The sequence below is a fragment of the Mixophyes fleayi genome, chromosome 2 (genome assembly GCF_038048845.1).
Source record: "Mixophyes fleayi isolate aMixFle1 chromosome 2, aMixFle1.hap1, whole genome shotgun sequence".
NCBI lineage: Eukaryota > Metazoa > Chordata > Amphibia > Anura > Limnodynastidae > Mixophyes > Mixophyes fleayi.
In genome coordinates this window covers 246,734,279-246,755,596 of record NC_134403.1, presented here as the reverse complement: position 1 = coordinate 246,755,596, position 21,318 = coordinate 246,734,279, and the positions used below count along the sequence as shown (strand labels likewise).

Here is a 21,318-nt window from a genome sequence, read left to right as displayed (position 1 = left end):
TTCCACTACCAACCTTACAAACACCAAACAATGACACTTCCATACAAAACACATCCCAATACACAAAAGACCACCATCCACAAAGGCTCATTGTATCAGATGTATACATCAGAATTAAGGCATTTCCTTTAAAAAGGCTAAAACAGAAAAACACAGTTTCTACTCTGGTCTCAGAAATAACGATTTCCTATCTCAAAATATACACAATATCAAAAATAAGTGCATGTTAAATTATATAACTAATCTCCCTGTGCTATTTCATTTAAATAAACCTTTTACCAGAAGTAATTTATCAGTGATCCAGTCACAAGGCAATTTGAATTCCGCCCTAGTATACTTTTTCATCCTGTGAATTGCAAGAATGTAATCTCTGAAAACTCTGTTTTATTTATCTTCTTTAACTCAGGCCCTTGCTTTATGGGATTGGTGATCCATGTGCATAAGTGTTTTCTCCTCTCTGCTTTCTTCAGGTGTTCAAGCACCATCTCCTACTCACCAGCGCTTTTTACTAGTTTGCTGTAACTCAAAACAGTACATATGCTGGCACTTTACGGCTTATTTAATTGCCACACATCTATCGTGAGTGACTAAAATGCAGTGAGATTCTGTCATGTAAGCCAAAGTAAAGTGCAGTCAATATATTTCATGATCAGCACCAATGTGCATCTTGTGCTATGTAAGTACTCCTGAAACAATTGTTTAAGGGTGTATACTGCTGTTCAAAATATGAGATGCTCTTCTAGAAGCCCAATGAGCTACACTGAGGTTTCTTGACAACATGTAGATGCGTTTGCTGCTCACAGAGCAAACACTGATTGGGGCTAGTGTAGAAGATAGTAGAGACTTGAGAGAATAATGTCCTGAGATAAATAGCTGTGTGACAACAAGAAGAGGGAAGAGTGTCACGGAGGTTAGTTATAATCTGACACACCTGATTAAATATGCTAAGTTTGATTACTGGTGATGTCCATTCAGGAGTAGCGTTGCTGCAGCAAGTAACTTTCTCTACTAACTCCGCTCTACCGAAGATCTGCATGGATTTTATTGGGCTTTTCCCACTCTGTGGAATTACCTCCCTTGTACAGTAAGACTTTCCCCTACCCTCCATACCTTCAATCGTTCCCTCAAAACTCGCCTCTTTAGGCAGGTTTATTAAATTACTGAGCTATCTTCTTAACCTTCCTAGGCTATTCTACCCAATTTACAACCCCTCTATACAGTTCACTTAAAACTTTGTTTATTCTTCAACTCTTTGTTTATACTTAAATAAACCTCTGACCCTCCTCAAAGCAACATTCCTGGGTCATATAGCCCTGTCATGCACTTTTTCCTGTTGAAATCTGGCTAGACCACTATGCCATATGTGGCACTTAATCTCATGCATCAAACTCCTATTTTCCTACAGATGGTAAGCTTGCAAGCAGGTGAACAGGAGAACTTCCCAGATGTGGTGGGATAATGGTCCAAGAATAACAGAACGAGTTACTATACTACCTCACTGCCTGTGGAGCAGACACTACATCAGACCTTGCCCTGCTCTTTTAGGAGCAGCTAGTAAGGCTTCCCTGCAGCTACCATGCAGATCACCGACACCCCAGGCCAGTCAGCAGTGCGCAGTGGAAACTATTCTATGGTTAGCTTCGCCAAGAGCTGCATCAAGTCCTGGGTTGGTGGATCTGGAGGAAAAAGGCTTGGGCTGGTGAAAGCAGGGTGACTTGAGATTTTACCCAGCTTTCAGGATTGGGTGGACAAGTGGAAGCCAGGAAAACAGAAAATGGGCAGAGTGAAGGCCTAGGCGACCCAGCACCCATATTTTAGAAAGGCAATGTTTAATCAGCCCAGAGGCTCATGGACTGGGAAAGTATATTGTTAAAGTACAGGTGTGAAATATGGCAACAACACTTCTAGGACTAAAAGACAACCAATGTGTTTAAATAGGAAAGTATTGTAGGTAATAACGGGAAAAAAAATAAAATTGAAAAATGTCGGACTGGCAATTCTGGCATTTGCCAGAAGGGCCGAATGCCAGATGGGCCGGTCCGCCCTGCACTGAAGCGTCGGCAAGCTGTGATTTGTTGGTTTTTTTTCATTCATGTCGCGGCCGCGCAGAAGCCAGGAGGAGCGGTTACAGCAGCGCGGTTTTATGCACATGGGGACACACCTGTAGATTACTGTAATGACAGCAGCCAGCAAGCAGGTAATTCATTAATGGACAAATACATTAATATTACATGGTGCTAAATGAAGGGACTAAATGCCAAAAAAAGAGAGGGTACAAATATTCCTTAATAAGAAAGGCAATTGTGACCATGAGTGGCAATTGGAATAAATATATAGAGGTGTTTTCCTATAATATATATATATATATATATATATATATATAAACATTCCTTTTACATATATATTTTCTCTGGACTGATTTTTTTAATTCTTATTTTTCATTTTTCACTATTGTCTGCAGACAATATTAACTTTTATTATTGTGTGTGTGTGTGTGGTTTTTTTTTACATTCTGTGTTAATTTTATAACTCAGATATTTTTATATATATATATATATATATATATATATATATATATATATAAAGTTTATTTTAAAAAATTAGAGTTTTGTGTATTTTCACGGTGCTCCAGGTGATTTGCACCACAAGGGAGTGGATCAGGGTGGGCAGAAGACAAAGGGCTAGATTTACTAAGCTGCGGGTTTGAAAAAGTGGGGATGTTGCCTATAGAAACCAATCAGATTCTAGCTTTCATTTATTTAGTACATTCTACAAAATGACAGCTACAATCTGATTGGTTGCTATAGGCAACATCCCCACTTTTTCAAACCCGCAGCTTAGTAAATCTAGCCCCAAGTGTGATGCACAAGTTTGTGCTGATGCTTCATGTTGGACTGCACCAGCAACACCACTTCAGCGTGCAACAATATTGTGTATGGAGCCGGCAGCAGGTGGACCTGTGTGTTTTAAATGCCAGGGCTGATTTTTAGTCCCAGTCCGACCCTGCTAGTGATACAAATTTATATTCAGGGTGTGCCATTTAAAACCTTTTTCTGTACCTCCATCTTATAAAGCATGCATCTCCTGGAGGGACCACCGGGGCTTAATCTCAATATAGCTATATTGTGCGCAAAAAATTCCTTTAATGTATATGCTGACACATCGTGATTTTTATATATTGTTCGTTTCTGAGCGGCGGACATTTTTTTATTGTTTGCACATGCACTTTGGTCTTGTCATTAGCTGCCGTCTCAACTGATTTCATTCACTTGTACACATTTCATTAATTTAAAGAAGCGCATCTTTTTCTCTTTAAAAAAAAATGTTTTAAGCATGTTAAATCCACTATATATGGCTGTGTTGCAAATAAATAATGCCAGATTTTTTTCATTTATCGGACTTTAAATTTTAGTCACTACAAGGTACTAAATATTAGAGATGAGCGCACTCGGATTTATGAAATCCGAGCCCACCCGAACGTTGCCGATCCGAGTCGGATCCGAGACAGATCCGGGTATTGGCGCCAAATTCAAATCTGAAACCGAGGCTCTGACTCATAATCCCATTGTCGGATCTCGCGATACTCGGATCCTATAAATTCCCCGCTAGTCGCCGCTATCTTCACTCGGGCATTGATCAGGGTAGAGGGAGGGTGTGTTAGGTTGTCCTCTGTCCTGCTATATCTCGTGCTGTTCAGTGCTGTGCTGTGCTGTGCTCTGCTCTGCTCAGTCCAGTGCTCTGTCCTTCTGAGGTCAGTGGTGCTGCTGGGTCCTGTGCTGTGTCCTGTTCAGTCCAGTGGTGCTGTGTCCTGTGCTCTGTGCTTCTAAGGGCATAGTTATTTCCCCATTATTCCATTATATTTTAAAAAATTAAAAAAAGTTATAAAAATAATTTTTTTTAAAAAAAAAATATAATTATAACCAAATTTACAAAACCAATCCAGCAGTATAAGTCCATTGGTACTGCAATATTACCAAGTTCACACATTCTGGAGGATAAAGTAGGGAAAGATCAAGACCCACTTCCTCCTAATGCTGAAGCTGCTGCCACTAGTCATGACATAGACGATGAAATGCCATCAACGTCGTCTTCCAAGCCCGATGCCCAATCTCGTAGTACCGGGCATGTAAAATCCAAAAAAGCCCAAGTTAAGAAAAAGTAGCAAAAAGAGAAACTTAAAATCATCTGAGGAGAAACGTAAAGTTGCCAATATGCCATTTACGACACGGAGTGGCAAGGAACGGCTTAGGCCCTGGCCCGTGTTCATGACTAGTGGTTCAGCTTCACCCACGGATCTTATCCCTCCTCCTCCCCCCCCCCCCCCCTACAAAAAATTGAAGAGAGTTATGCTGTCAGCAACAAAACAGCAAACAACTCTGCCTTCTAAAGAGAAATTATCACAAATCCTCAAGGCGAGTCCAAGGGTGTTGGTGGTTGTCAAGCCTGACCTTCCCATCACTGTACGGGAAGAGGTGGCTCGGGAAGAGCCTATTGATGATGTAGCTGGCTCTGTGGAGGAACTTGATGATGAGGATGGTGATGTGGTTATTGTAAATGAGGCACCAGGGGGGGAAACAGCTGATGTCCATGGGATGAAAAAGCCCATCGTCATGCCTGGTGAGAAGACCAAAAAATGCACCTCTTTGGTCTGGAGTTATTTTTATCCAAATCCAGACAACCAATGTATGGCCATATGTAGCTTATGTAAAGCTCAAATAAGCAGGGGTAAGGATCTTGCCCACCTAGGAACATCCTCCCTTATACGTCACCTTAATAACTTTCATAGTTCAGTGGTTAGTTCAGGAACTGGGGCTAGGACCCTCATCGGTACAGGGACACCTAAATCCCGTGGTCCAGTTGGATACACACCAGCAACACCCTCCTCATCAACTTCCTCCACAATCTCCATCAGATTCAGTCCTGCAGCCCAAGTCAGCAGCCAGACTGAGTCCTCCTCAATACGGGATTTATCCGAGGAATCCTGCAGCGGTACGCCTACTACTGCCACTGCTGCTGTTGCTGCTGTTAGTCGGTCATCTTCCCAGAGGGGAAGTCGTAAGACCGCTAAGTCTTTCACAAAACAATTGACCGTCCAACAGTCGTTTGCCATGACCACAAAATACGATAGTAGTCACCCTATTGCAAAGCGTATAACTGTGGCTGTAACTGCAATGTTGGTGTTAGACGTGCGCCCGGTGTCCGCCATCAGTGGAGTGGGATTTAGAGGGTTGATGGAGGTATTGTGTCCCTGGTACCAAATCCCGTTGAGATTCCACTTCACTAGGCAGGCGATACCAAAAATGTACAGAGAAGTACGATCAAGTGTCCTCAGTGCTCTAAAAAATGCGGTTGTACCCACTGTCCACTTAACCACGGACATGTGGACAAGTGGTTCTGGGCAAACGAAGGACTATATGACTGTGACAGCCCACTGGGTAGATGCATCCCCTTCCGCAGCAACAGCTGCATCAGTAGCAGCAACTACAAAATGGCTGCTCGTGCAAAGGCAGGCAACATTGTGTATTACAGGCTTTAATAAGAGGCACAACGCTGACAACATATTAGAGAAACTGAGGGAAATTATCTCCCAGTGGCTTACCCCACTAAGACTCTCATGGGGATTTGTGGTGTCAGACAATGCCAGTAACATTGTGCGGGCATTAAATATGGGCAATTTCCAGCACGTCCCATGTTTTGCCCACACCATTAATTTGGTGGTGCAGCATTACCTCAAGAGTGACAGGGGTGTGCAGGAGATGCTTGCGGTGGCGCGCAAAATTGCTGGACACTTTCGGCATTCAGCCAGTGCCTACCGCAGACTAGAGGCACATCAAAAAAGCATGAACCTGCCCTGCCATCACCTCAAACAAGAGGTTGTGACGCGCTGGAACTCCACCCTCTATATGCTGCAGAGGATGGAGGAGCAGCAAAAGGCCATTCAGGCCTACACAGCCACCTACGACATAGGCAAAGGAGTGGGGATGCGCCTCAGTCATGCACAGTGGAGACTGATTTCCGTGTTTTGCAAGGTTCTGCAGCCATTTGAACTTGCCACACGAGAAGTCAGTTCCGACACTGCCAGCTTGAGTCAGGTCATTCCCCTGATCAGGCTGTTGCAGAAGCAGCTGGAGAAAGTGAGGAAGGAGCTGGTAAGCCATTGCGATTACACCAAGCATGTAGCTCTTGTGGATGTAGCCCTTCGTACGCTTTGCCAGGATCAGAGGGTGGTCACTCTTCTAAAGTCAGAGGAATACATTCTGGCCACCGTGCTCGATCCTCGGTTTAAAGCGTATGTTGTGTCTCTGTTTCCGGCGGACACAAGTCTACAGCGGTGCAAAGACCTGCTGGTCAGGAGATTGTCCTCTGAAGAGGACCGTGACATGCCAACAGCTCCACCCTCATTTTCTTCCACATCTATGGCTGCGAGGAAAAAGCTCAGTTTTCCCAAAAGAGGCGCTGGCGGGGATGCTGATAACATCTGGTCCGGACTGAAGGACCTGCCAACCATTGCAGACATGTCTACTCTCGCTGCATTGGATGCTGTCACAATAGAAAAAATTGTGGATGATTACTTTGCTGACACCATCCAAGTAGACATGTCAGACAGTCCATATTGTTACTGGCAGGAAAAAAAGGCAGTTTGGAAGCCCCTGTACAAACTGGCTCTATTTTACCTGAGTTGTCCCCCCTCCAGTGTGTACTCGGAAAGAGTTTTTAGTGCAGCGGGGAACCTGGTCAGTGAGCGGCGAAGGAGGTTGCTTCCTCATAACGTTGAAAAAATGAGGTTTATAAAAATGAATAATCAATTCCTCAATGAAGTACAGCACTGCCCTCCAGATAGTACAGAGGGACCTGTGGTTGTGGAGTCCAGCAGGGACGAATTGATAATGTGTGATGAGGAGGAAGTACACACTGTAGGGGGAGAGGAATCAGAGGTTGAGGATGAGGACGACATCTTGCCTCAGTAGAGCCTGTTTATTCTGTACAGGGAGAGATGAATAGCTTTTTTGGTGTGGGGGCCCAAACAAACCAATCATTTCAGCCAAAGTTGTTTGGTAGGCCCTGTCGCTGAAATGATTGGTTTGTTAAAGTGTGCATATCCTATTTCAACAACATAAGGATGGGTGTGAGGGCCCAAGGACAATTCCATCTTGGAACTTTTTTTTTTGCATTATATGACCAATCAACAGTCGTTTGCCATGTTCAAAAAGTAAAACCAAATTTAAACAAATTCAAGAAATTAAACCAAAAGTAAAATGCCCTGTCATAATTTAAAACAAGAGGTATTGACGTGCTCTAAAACTACCGTATTGTTGTTTATATTTTATAAACACTACACTTGAAAGCTTGAGTCTTTCAATGAAAAAGTAACTGTCCATTGCACGAATATTTGCAACAGGGACAATTTTAGGGTTAAGAAAGTCAACTAATAACACTTCGACGCTGTCTGTCTTTATAAACACTACATTTGGAAGTTGGATGAGGTATTGTGGCCCCGGCACCAAATTTACTACCGGGGCCACTCCACTGTGCAGTCCATATTTAGGTGTATCAGATATTAAACAACGGTGACAGTTGATGCCCAATTTTTTAATTATATTGTTGGCGCTGTAAAAAATTGTGTTCCGGGCACACCACACTACGCAGTCCATACCCTTTTTTGGTGGAATTCTGACCCGTGGAGGGTTTTTTAATTATATTGTGGCCTCGGTACCAAATTGTGTACCGGGGCCACCACACTACGCAGTCAAGATAGATAGATGCGTATCATAGATAAAGTACATTCAGTGGTGTGGGGCAAATTGAAAAATATTCAAAATGCACTGACATTATCAAAAACAAGAGGTTTTAACAAACTGAAACTCCAACATGTATATGATGGAGAGGATGGAGGAGCAGCCGTATGTGCAGTGTAATGCAGACCTGTTGAAGGTTTTCTATATATTTTTTATTGTGGTGCCCAGTGCCCACTACTCTACGCAGTCCAGATACTATTTTTGGGTGTAATTCTGACCTGTTGAAGGTTTTCTATATATTATATTGTGGTGGCCAGTGGCCAGTCCTCTATGCAGTCCAGATACTATTTTTGGGTGTAATGCAGACCTGTTGAAGGTTTTCTATATATTTTTTATTGTGGTGCCCAGTGCCCACTACTCTACGCAGTCCAGATACTATTTTTGGGTGTAATTCTGACCTGTTGAAGGTTTTCTATATATTATATTGTGGTGGCCAGTGGCCAGTCCTCTATGCAGTCCAGATACTATTTTTGGGTGTAATTCAGACCTGTTGAAGGTTTTCTATATATTATATTGTGGTGGCCAGTGGCCAGTCCTCTACGCAGTCCAGATATTATTTTTGGGTGTAATGCAGACCTGTTGAAGGTTTTCTATATATTTTTTATTGTGGTGGCCAGTGCCCACTACTCTACGCAGTCCAGATACTATTTTTGGGTGTAATTCTGATCTGTTGAAGGTTTTCTATATATTATATTGTGGTGGCCAGTGGCCAGTCCTCTATGCAGTCCAGATACTATTTTTGGGTATAATGCAGACCTGTTGAAGGTTTTCTATATATTTTTTATTGTGGTGCCCAGTGTCCACTACTCTACGCAGTCCAGATACTATTTTTGGGTGTAATTCTGACCTGTTGAAGGTTTTCTATATATTATATTGTGGTGGCCAGTGGCCAGTCCTCTATGCAGTCCAGATACTATTTTTGGGTGTAATTCAGACCTGTTGAAGGTTTTCTATATATTTTTTATTGTGGTGGCCAGTGCCCACTACTCTACGCAGTCCAGATACTATTTTTGGGTGTATTTCTGACCTGTTGAAGGTTTTCTATATATTATATTGTGGTGGCCAGTGGCCAGTCCTCTACGCAGTCCAGATACTATTTTTGGGTGTAATTCAGACCTGTTGAAGGTTTTCTATATATTTTTTTATTGTGGTGCCCAGTGCCCACTACTCTACGCAGTCCAGATACTATTTTTGGGTGTAATTCTGACCTGTTGAAGGTTTTCTATATATTATATTGTGGTGGCCAGTCCTCTATGCAGTCCAGATACTATTTTTGGGTGTAATTCAGACCTGTTGAAGGTTTTCTATATATTTATTTTTTATTGTGGTGGCCAGTGGCCAGTCCTCTAAGCAGTCCAGATACTATTTTTGGGTGTAATTCAGACCTGTTGAAGGTTTTCTATATATTTTTTATTGTGGTGCCCAGTGCCCACTACTCTACGCAGTCCAGATACTATTTTTGGGTGTAATTCAGACCTGTTGAAGGTTTTCTATATATTATATTGTGGTGGCCAGTGGCCAGTCCTCTACGCAGTCCAGATACTATTTTTGGGTGTAATTCAGACCAGTTGATGGGTTTTTAATTGTATTGTGGGGAACACTCCTCTACGCAGTCCAGAAAGATACCTCGTTGCAACGTTTTGTACTGAAAAAAAAAAATTATTGTGAGGTGTTAGGTGTTCAGAATAGCCTTTAAATTAGTGGAAATTATTGTTATTGAATGTTATTGAAGTTAATAATAGCGTAGGAGTGAAAATAAGCCCAAAAACTTGATTTTTACACTTTTTAGTTTTTTTTCAAAAAAAATCTGAATCCAAAACCTTAAATCCGAACCAAAACGTTTCGGCAGGTGTTTTGCAAAACAAATCCGAACCCAAAACATCACGAAAATCCAGATCCAAAACACAAAACACGAGACCTCAAAAGTCGCCGGTGCACATCCCTACTAAATATTAGGGCAACTATGTCACTTTTATATTAATAGAAGTTACTACACACTCTGAGGGTACAGACTTAAGCAGTACATATTCATTCATATTTTTATGCAATCAGTTAAATTCAGCAAATAGTAATTGTGTATTGAGATGTGCAATATAATTACAGGAGATATCCATTTAGCAAAATGATGTCTTTCAAATGTACATGGTCACCAACCTCCCTAATGCTTCAACTCACACAGCCCACGCATTTGCTTGCAAAGCTCTGTAAACTAGAGATACCTTAACCAAGTGTTTATAACGGTTGTAATTATGGTTTCCATATTTTTTAGAACTTTCAAAAGCATTCCCAGGACACATATAAATCATACTTGCCAACATTTGTTTTCTGGCTTCCGGGAGATGCCGGCTGGGACGTGGGCGTTCATGGGGCGGGGCGCCGAGATTGCGTCATTTTGGCCCTGCCCCCTTGACGTGATGACGCAAATCGCGTCATTTTACAGCGGGGGGGGGGGGGGGACTCGCAAAATGCGGGAGCCTCCCGGACATTTTGGGAGAGTTGGCAAGTATGATATAAATGTATTCAAAAGTTTAGGCACCACTGGTCAAATGTGATGTTTCATTGAATCTCTAGGTGAATAGAAGTTAACACAAACCCAGTGTTCTCCTCACGTTTTATTTGCCGGGCGATTTTCGGCTGCGTCACGAGTGCCGGGTGGAAAGGGTCACTGCCTGATGGTCAGCTCGTCACAGTGAGTAGTGAGTTCCTGGTGCCAGGCAGCGGGATATTTTTTTGGGGGGGGGGGGGAGTCAGTCACATGTGGAGTGTCAATTTTGCTTCACAGGAGTTGTCAAACCCCAGGGGAGAGGGAGAGAGCACCTGTATGAATGAAAGCACGCATTTTACAGCAGTTCACTTGCTGGTAAACCTTAAAGACGGTGCTTTTTACTTCTTTTGTGTATAGCCAGCATTTGTTTAAAAAATTATTCGTGTCCAAATAGCATTTGTGCATTATCTCGGCACAGGATTCTGTACTCTAAAAGGAATTAAAGCCTGTTTAAGAAATCGTATGAAGCGGAGCACACTGAATAATCTGAAGCTAATTTCATTAGAGAGACCAGATACTACAGACTTTGATTATGACAAAGCTGCAGACGACTGGCTCTCTGAAAAGAAGAGAAAAATTAATATTTAAAATGTTAATCTAGAGGTTAAAGGGTCAGGATTTCAACATTTAATTTTTGCAAAGGCCCCCCTACCGGCTACTTTTTAATACCACCCTGCTGGTACAATTTTCTGAGGAGAACACTGCAAACTCTTTATGTGTCATACGATGGAGAAAAACCTGTGACACCATGTTATCTTCATGACGTAAATTATGCCAGCCAGTGCGAACAGCAGAGCTTGGTATGTTGGCATTAAGGTAGTAAACATGATTTTGCCATAGTGTCTGGTTACAAATTCACCACATTCATTGTTTATTTTTGTTCTTATTTGATATTATTTACTTAAAGCAGCATTCCTATGAAAAAGTGATACATGTTTGTTTTGGGTTTTGTAACCTAAATCTTTGCAGCAGGCCATAAGAAGAATGTTGATATTTACCATTTTCCTTGGTTTGTTTCTTCAGGTTGCTATCAATGATTTATAATTCTACACACTTTGATGGACTACCATGGCAACCACAGTCACATGGCACATGATGTAGTGAGTAGAGAGGCTTTAATCAGATTTTGTTCTTAAATTGGGTCTAGTTGATCAATAAAATTACAATTTATCCACCTTTTTACAGGTCAAGTGAGACGTCCTTTTTGTCAAAATATGAATTCAAAAAGTACTGACTTCAACATGGCAGCATTGGGGTTTTTATATTCAATCCATTGTTAAGTAACCTGACTTGTTGCTATTAATATAACCACTGTTATGGAAATGTTTTTGAAGTTTTACAGGGATCCATATTGGGAAAATAACATAGTTATAGCATTTCTCTGTGTAGTAGTGAGAAAAGTTGTTTATAAAATAATAATAATACAATTAATAATAATAAAAATATTTCTGATTTAGACAAATAATTTTATGACATGAAATGACCTGAATAAGAGCCATCTATTAAATAATAGTGGTATAGATATTTCAGACTTTGACACACATCACAACATGTCATCTGTGTAGAGGGTTACTTTTATCCAATTTTTACACAGTGTAATCTCCTTGGCTAGGAGAAGAAGATAGTGACATCCAATATTTTATTTATTTTTCCTTTTGTGAAAATTTATATATAGAATATTAAGGAAAGAAATAGATCTGTATGGTGCAGATTTATTTAATTTTTTTGCCAATAGCTTAACAAAAGTGGTATTGAATTTCATCAGCAGTTGCTCTCACAGTAACATGGCATTATAAGAGTCTCTAAAGTAGGGAAATATCTTATCTTTCAGATTTTTATAAAATTCTGTTGTAAACATATTTAGTCTGGCAAATGTAGGGATTTTTTTTTATAAATGTGCTATTGTTAACTCTACCTACTCTGTGGGTGCTATTTTATTTAAACTTTATAATTGCTCCTTATGGCATTAGTTTACCCCAAATCATTATCAAAAGTTATTGTTTTTCTATTGGTGAAATTTATTCTTCTGATATAGTTTACCATAGATGTATCATCATCATCAACATTTATGTAGTGCTAGAAAATTCTGTAGCGTTTTACAATTGGGAACAAACTCTAAAAAAACAATACTTGATAATACCGACAGACTTGAGAGGTAAGAGGGCCCTGCTCGCAGGCTTACAATCTATGGGACATTGGGAGTATGATACACAAGGGTAAGTGCTATATCATATTGCATATTGGTCCAGCTAGACTGCAAAGGTAAAAAGTATTGAGTAGGCTGTATGATCAGTCACACATCAATGTTGGTCAGAGGGTTGTTGTCTTGTGTTAGCTGTGTAGAGGGTGTTAATACGGTAATCTAGGGAGATTAAGATGGTGGTTGAGGAATATTATAAGCTTGTCTGAAGAGGTGGGTTTTGAGATAATACTTGAAGGTTTAAAGCCTAGAGGAAAGTCTTATGCGAGGGAGGGAATTCTACAAAATTGGTGCAGCTCAAAAAAAGTCCTGTAACCAAGAAAGGGAGGATGTGAGAGTGGAAGAGAGACACAGATCTTGTGCAGAACGGAGGTGTCGAGTTGGGAGATATTTTGAGACAAGTGAGGAGATGTATGTCATTGCAATTTTGTTGATGGCCTTGTATATTAGAAGAATTTTATATTGGATTCGTTGAAAAACAAGCAAGCAATGTAGAGACTGACAGAGTGGCTCAGCAGAGGAAGAACAGTTTGCAAGGAAAATCAATCTATAGCTGCTGTGTGCAAAATAAATTGTAGAGGTTTGAGTCTGATTTTGGCAAGACCAGTAAGGAGGGAATTGCAATAGTCAATATGGGAGATGATGAGTGCATGAATTAAAGTTTTTGCAGTGTCTTGTGTGAGATATGTGAGTATTCTGGAAATGTTTTTTAAATGTATGCAACATGATTTAGATATAGAGTCGATGTGGGGAACAAAGGATAGTTGTGAGTCAAGGATTGCACCTAGGCAAGCTTGCAGGGTGGGAGTTATGGTCATGTTGTCAACAGAAATAGAAATGTTAGGCAGGAAGCTTCTGTTTTTGGGTGGGAATATTATTAATTCTGTGTTTGAAAGATTGAGTTTGAGTGGGCGAGAAGACATCCAAGATGAAATGGTTGAAAGAAAACACAGATGGGGAGAGATCAGGAGAGGATAGATAAATTTGTGTATCATCTTCATAGAGATGATACTGAAATTTAAAGTTTCAGAGTTTATTAGTTTTCTAAGAGAAGTGCTGTAGATTAAGAATAGCAGAGGACCTAGAACTGAGCCTTGTGGTACTCCAACTGATAATGGAAGCGGAGCAGAGGTGGATCCAGAGAAATTAACACTGAAAGAGCAATTAGATAGGTAGGATGAGAACCACGATAGGACAGTGTATGAGGAGAGAGTGGTCAACAGTGTCAAATGCAGCAGAGAGATCCAGGAGAATTAGAAGAGAGTAATGACCTTTAGTTTTTGTTGAGATTAAATCATTGACACCCTTGGTCAGTGCAGTCTCTCTGGAGTGTTGAGCGCAAAAGCCTGACTGAAGAGAATCCAGCAAGTTGTTTGCTGTAAGAAAGTGTGTGAGGCGAGTGTAGGCAATTCTCTTGAGAATCTTAGTGGGGCATGGGAGCTGAGAGATGGGGCGGTAATTTGAGAGAGAGTTTGGATCAGAATTTTGTTTTTTCAGAATAGGAGTCATCATTTCGTGCTTGAATAGTGATGGAATGAGATCAGTAGAGAGAGAGATATTACAGATTTTAGTTAGAGATGGAATGAGCACAGGAGACGGGGACCTACCAATTTGTGAGGTTATGGGATCAAGAGGTAGAGTAGGAAAATAAGATACGTGGGTATAGTAGGAACATTAGAGTTGTGGGATCAAATGTAGAGAGGGTGCTACAAAGGAATTGAGCTGATTGCTAGTCGAGGGAGATGATACGATTAGTATAAACATGATCAATTCCACTTCACCTCTATCAGAATGATACAGTCAAGTTCATAAATATTGGGACATCAACACAATTCTCATATTTTGGGCTCTATACACCACCACAATAGATTTGAAATGAAACTAACAAGATGTGCTTTAACTGCAGACTTTCAGCTTTAATTTGAGGGAATTTACATCCAAATTAGGTGAACAGTGTAAGAATTACAACGCTTTCTATATGTGCCCCCACTTTTTAAGGGACCAAAAATAATGGGACAAACTAAACAATCCTACATCAAACTTTCACTTTTTAATACTTTGTTGCAAATCCTTTGCAGTCAATTACAGCCTGAAGTCTGGAATGCATAGACATCACCAGACGCTGGGTTTCATCCCTGGTGATGGTCTGCCAGGCCTCTACTGCAAATGTCTTCAGTTCCTGCTTGTTCTTGGGGCATTTTCCCTTCAATTTTGTCTTCATCAAGTGAAATGCATGCTCAATCGGATTCAGGTCAGGTGATTGACTTAGCCATTGCATAAAATTCCACTTGTTAGCCTTAAAAACCCTTTGGTTTTTTTTGCAGTATGCTTCTGGTCATTGTCCATCTGCACTGTGAAGCGCCGTCCAATGAGTTCTGAATTATTTGATTGAATATGAGCAGATATTATTGCCAGAAACACTTAAGAATTCATCCTTCTGCTTTTGTCAGCAGTCACATCATCAATAAATACAAGGGAACCAGTTCCATTGGCAGCCATACATACCCACGTCATGACGCTACCACCACCATGCTTCACTGATGAGGTGGTATGTTTTGGATCATGAGCAGTTCCTTTCCTTCTCCATACTCTTCTCTTCCCATCACTCTGGTACAAGTTGATCTTTGTCTCATCTGTCCATAGGATGTTGTTCCAGAACTGTAATGGCTTTTTTAGATGTTGTTTGCCAAACTCTAATTTGGTCTTGCTGTTTTTGTGGCTCACAAATGGTTTACATCTTGTGGTGAACCCTTTATATTCACTCTTGTGAAGTCTTCTCTTGATTGTTGACTTTGACACATTTACACCTATCTCCTGGAGAGTGTTCTTGATTTGGCCAACTGTTGTGAAGGGGTTTTTCTTCACCAGGGAAAAAAAAATTTCTGTCATCCACCACAGTTGTTTTCCGTGGTCTCCTGGGTCTTTTGGTGTTGCTGAGCTCTCCGGTGCGTTCTTTCTTTTTAAGAATGTTCAGTTGATTTGGCCACACCTAATGTTTTTGCTATCTCTCTGATGGGTTTGTTTTGATTTTTCAGCCTAATGATGGCTTGCTTCACTGATAGTAACAGCTCTTTGGATCTCATATTGAGAATCGACAGCAACAGAATCCAAATGCAAATGTCATACCTAGAATCAACTCAAGACCTTTTACATGCTTAATTGATGATGAAATAATGAGGGAATAGCCCACACATGTCCATGAAATAGCTTTTGAGTTGATTGTCCCATTACTTTTGGTCCCAAAATTTGAGAATTGTGTCGATGTCCCAATATTTATAGACTTAACTGTACATAATTTTCCAAACATCCACTAGTTGGAGCTGCATACTAATATATGCTATACTAACTTGAGGACCTTTTTTCTTTTTTTTCTTTGTTTTTTTGTTTGTTTTGTTTTCAGATTCTGGACAAAACTGCATCTGCTATAATATTAAAGTCACCATGGATTGTAACATGATCACTGGGGAAGTTACATAGCATTGTTATAATATGCAGAAATAAATCTTTCATTATAGTTGTCAGGAGAATATAAATTCCACAATTTAGCTTCCTCCTATGTGGTACAATCCAATAATACTAATCAGAGCACCTCAGAATCAATAATTATAGTATATTCTATAAATGGTATACAGAATCACTACTGATCTGCCATTGGAATGAAATGAGGCAAACACAATATTATTATAATGGTTATGTTTACATTTTTAAATGTCCATAATCTGCAAGATTAGTTTTTCTGCAGCAAGGTTGCATCAGATTTTATTTTATATAAAGATCTTTCTTCTATTAATTGTTGAAATTATGTCTCCCAATTCCACATCTAACTCTAACCTATCTTAATATCTGATGATATTGGATAACCTCGTTTCTGGTAACCACCTATCACTTCCTCCTACAAGACGTCTCCCATGCCACTTATTTAATGCACACCATGTTCAATCAGACTTTTCCACAGTCTTCAAATCTTTAGACACACTCAGTGTTCTCCCCAGCACCAATTTCCCGGGTACTCCACCTGGCTGTTTTTACTTGCCACCTGGCTCTTAGAGACAACAGAGTCCTATTATAATATAATAAACCAGTGTTTCTCCTGTTTTAACAGGCATTATGTGAGTACTACAGCCACCAGTGTGTAGTAGCAAGACATAAAGGGGTATATTCAATTACGATTGCGGTCCGCGGTAACGCTCCGGAATGGCCCGCGAAGCTAATTCACGGTACCGCAATAACGTGGATTTTCGTTCGCAGCCCATAGGGTTGCGTACGAAAATCCGCGTTAATGCGGTACCGTATTAATGGCAATACTGCGCAGGTAACGCGCGTTACCGCGAACCAGAAAGCTAATTGAATATGCCCATAGTGTGTAATTTTGGGGCATTCTGGGATAACAATTCATGAAATTCTTTTTTTATTAGATATACATTAAAATTAGGAAGTGTCAGATTTTAGGAGCGAAATACTTAAAAACATAAGAGAAAAAAATGTGTTAGTTGTGTATTAAAAATGCAAAGTAAAATTGCATGGCTTTGCTGTGTCTATTCAATTCCGAAAATAGATTTGATCGCTTCTGAGTTTATTATAGGCAGGGACTTTTTACATGTCTGCGATCCAGGTAATACGATTTTGAGGCTATTATTTAACCTATATCCTCTCTGGCGCCTGCAATATAGAATATCTGGTGTCTTGTTTTTGAATATTTTAGCCTTCTTATATGGTGCCACAACTCTCCTATTGCTATTTAGAGACTTCTCTACTTCCAGATCACTCCCTAGCTTATATCAAACAGGGATCCTTCACATATATTGCTATCTAGGAGACTAAATTAGGAAAGCATTATATTGCTTATCCTCAACTATGGCATCTCACATATAGTTTATCTAATATAGACCTATTTTGTAATTACAATTGGCCACCCAATGATCTAAACTCTCTAATTCCATCAGAGAGTAAAACTAATATCTTTCAGTAGCATTATATTATTACCATATTTACTATTACCAGAGGATTGCACATATACCCTATTAGAGGAATATTTTACTGAATTTAATAGAGGTAGCAAAGCCATGCAATTTTACTTTTGTATTTTTAATTCACAACTAACACATTTTTATCTCTTTATGTTTTTAACTATTTTGCTCCTGAAATCTGACACTTCCTAATTTTAATGTATACCTAATAAAAATAAGAATTTTATAAATTGTTCTCCTGGAGTGCCCCAAAGTTACACCCACTTTCTGTCTTGCTACTATGTATCGTTTTGTGTTTAGGGCACACCCTTCATGATTATATTGATGATATATATTGAATAGTCATTTGGATCTACTAAGGAATCTTAACTATTTAATATACCTGCTGCGGTTCTTTTCCTTTCTTTGGCTCAGCCATCAGTGTGTGTCGGAGTAGTCCTGACAGGCGTGAGCAATAACCACCAGTATTTTTCAGTATTATTGCAAAGTATTGCACTCCCCCCACCAGGCTACCTCTTAATGCCATCCGGGTGAAAACAGTTTCTGGGGAAGCCTACTGACTCTGTATAATGCATCTCTTTATTAGAATTTATCCTACTCCCACTGATACTACTCACATAAATGCACTCTGAAAAGTGCCCCAATCTCCATTGTGATCCACACTCGCTCCTCTTGTTTCATCTATGCATGCTTCCAATTACAATTTAAGCTCTCTCTTTTTCATGTTATTATGCCCACCTTGTATGTCTCTGTTTAATGTATGTCATTGTTTTCCCTACTGTACGGTGCTGCAAAGTATCACCTTACATATCAACCATAATAATAACATTCCACATCCAATTATCATAAAATAGAGTAAAATAAAACCCAATAAAGTAAAATGTTGGTACATATAAATGTTCTGTATCATAGAAATAACATAATGTTTTATATGAAGGCTAGGTACCATAAATGGTTTTTAAGGGCTGGTGTTGAGGGAGGGTGAGGAATTTTCCATTTTTTTTTCTTCGCTGTAAGGCTTTTGGCAGCCACTAGAATATGGACCATCAGTCTTTTAGAATGTTTGTTTAAATCACTGTTTCTCAACTCCAGTCCTCAGGGACCCCTAATAGTGCAGGTTTTCCAGGTCACAAGTGAAATAATTAGTTTCACCTGTGGATCCTTCAAAATGTGTCAGTTAGTGATGAATACACCTGTGCCTTAGCAAAGAGATATGGAAAACATGCACTGTTAGGGGTCCCTGAGGACTGGAGTTGGGAAACACTGGTTTAAATACTAGGAAGGGTAGCACAGTAGCAAGGTCCAAGGATCTTTTTGACAGTTTCTTCAAACAGAGTTCAAAAAGGATTGTATTTTATGCTAGAAAGGAGAGATCAAATGGCAAGTCCGCCATTTCAGAAGAAATGTATACCACTGTGACCACTGTTCCTCCAGCATCTAGAGTGAAAAGTAGAGAATTTCTTGTTTAATCTCTCAGGGGTATAATACCACCTATAGTATATTTATAATCCGTTTCCTCAGTTAAGGTGGAAATGGAGTTCTTGGCTATGCTGTCTCTCATCTCTTCCCATCCAAGTGCCTTTGAGTCCATCTGTTGGGAGGACTTCCTAAAGATGGCACCCATGATTATTAGTAGCTGACTACTGAACAGTGAAGCTGGCTTACCAGTTAGAGTCTGAACGTCTTCTGTGAGTATTAGATCTTTCAAAAGGGGCTCAGTTTTGGTAAGCAGCACTCCTTTGGCACTGTTTGTGACTGTAGGCAGTGTTACATCGAGGCCAGTCACTTTTGCAAGGCTGTGTTTAGTTGGCCTTGGATTGGCAGCTACTGTGTACAATGTTATTTTTTTTTGTCTGGTTTGTACAGTCGCCTACCTTTATTGGTCTGTGGGTGAAAAAAGTAAGAGCTTTGTTAATTTGCTGAGTTAATCCATCCCCCCAGTGATGTTCTCTACTGTTTGCAGCTACAGATACCATTTCTTGTAAGAGGTATCTAATCCACTTATACATTTTGTCAACAAATTTGCCATACATTTCACAGTTTAACCACTCTTCCAGTAAATACTTCTTCCTTTGCAAATAGTGAAAACTATCTTTCTTCAATTCACAACAGATGTCCACTTTCCTCTGTATGGCAAAGGGTACAACAAGTTTGTTTTACAGATATTTATATTGACTTGGGTTATTTTATACATATTAGATAACCTCTAATGCGCATTTTTTCAAAGAAAATAAACCTACATATTCTTCCTTTCCATTCCCTGATGAGGTTGCCCACCTCTGAACCTTCTCAATTTCTCATTTATTCTTATGAGTCCAGTAATGTACCTTTATTCATGATTGTGACAAAATGAGTTTGAAAACACCTTAACCACCATGTCCCTCGTTTCTCCCATGATGTGGATTATAGCATGTACTTTTTATAGCCCTTGCTTTTGTTCAACAGTACAACTGCAGTGTCTAATTACATGTGGCTAAGGGGACATTGTTGCTCACTGTAAATATGTATTTTGTTTATGGTATATTGTTGATATTGCAGTGAAGCTGTTATTCATTGTTCTTAAAGTGAAGCCAGGTGGGTTATGGGTAAGAATGTGATTCCAGGATACAGGTGAGGGGGCTGTAGCTACATTCATTCTCCCCCACCCTCCTTTCTCTACAGAAAGCAAGGAACAGCTGGAGACCCATGACATCACAAAGTAGTGTAGGGGATTAATTTCAGGTGTGGTTAACTGTTATCTGATATTTGGAGGTGAGGAAGGCCTATCTATTGTCCTCCACAGGACTGCCTGAGACATTCTGTCTGGAAAACCGCAGGGGAGCCACTATGGAATAACAGCTCATTTCCATGCCCCCTCCAACCCCCTAGTTCAGCACTCACCAATGTTTATAAAGGAGAGACCCAGGGATTTGCCCAGGGAGGGGAAAACAGGGGGGGGGGGTAATGTTCATTGTGTGATTTGATTCCTGGAAGGTGCAAGATCTGGTGTTGAGTTGGCGTTTTCTACCAGTAAAAATACTTCAGCAGATCCATGGGTCGTCAGGTCAGGACAGCCAGGTGACTGTAACTCCTTAAGTTAGTGGTGTAAGGGACAGATAATGTGGTGAACCTGTCTGGCATTTATTTACTGTGTGTATAAAATATTCTAGTGTTTTACTTTATAACTGCATTTGCCTGAGTGACTATACGAGCCTTAGAAGGTACTGGGGTAGGCTTCCCTGGCATAGTAAGGCACCCTTGGGTGGCTAGCCAGCGTGAAGGCGGTAGAATTGGGCTAGAAAACTCTGTATCTTCACAGTGATGTTGTCTAATGACTTACACAATGGTGAAACTATGCTGCTACTCAATTGCCTGTCAACTAATATTACAAAGTCTTTTTTAAACTCCAATATCCCTAATTATATTCCATGTAATAGATAAGAAGCCCAGTTGTTACTACAGCCTAGATGCTCAAACCTACATTTATCTACAGTAAATTTAATCCTGCTATGTCATTGTCCATTTCACCATTTTGTCTAACTCTTTCTTTAGCAAATTGCTATCCTGCCCTGTCCTAATTAATCCTACATAGTTAATGATGTAGTTTTATTTTTTTTAGTTAGTCTTCATCCAAATGGATGATCTAAATGTTTTTCCAAAAAGTGCATTAAAATGTATACCTATACATGATCCACTGCACTCCAATACATACCCATCAGAACAATGAAATAATTTTTACTGTAAAATGGACAATTTTCACGTTGGCTCAGAAGTGGAGGAACTCAATGAATCAAAACATTACATGCACTGTAAGCATAAGCACTAGTGATC

General features: G+C 40.0%; 1 protein-coding gene across 2 annotated transcripts in view; it reads left to right on the top strand.

The window, feature by feature from the left end:
• The window catches only part of NUDT3 (nudix hydrolase 3), a 41,203-nt gene that overhangs the window by 8,082 nt on the left and 11,803 nt on the right, over positions 1 to 21,318 (top strand). Inside the window, exon 2 of one of the 2 annotated variants that reach the window (XM_075195740.1) lies at positions 11,365 to 11,441. The exons of the other annotated variant lie outside the window; for it this stretch is intronic. Within the exon in view, the coding sequence (XP_075051841.1) occupies positions 11,400 to 11,441 (42 nt within the window). The 5' untranslated portion in view covers positions 11,365 to 11,399. The remainder of the gene's footprint in view (positions 1 to 11,364; positions 11,442 to 21,318) is intronic. 2 annotated transcript variants of the gene reach the window in all.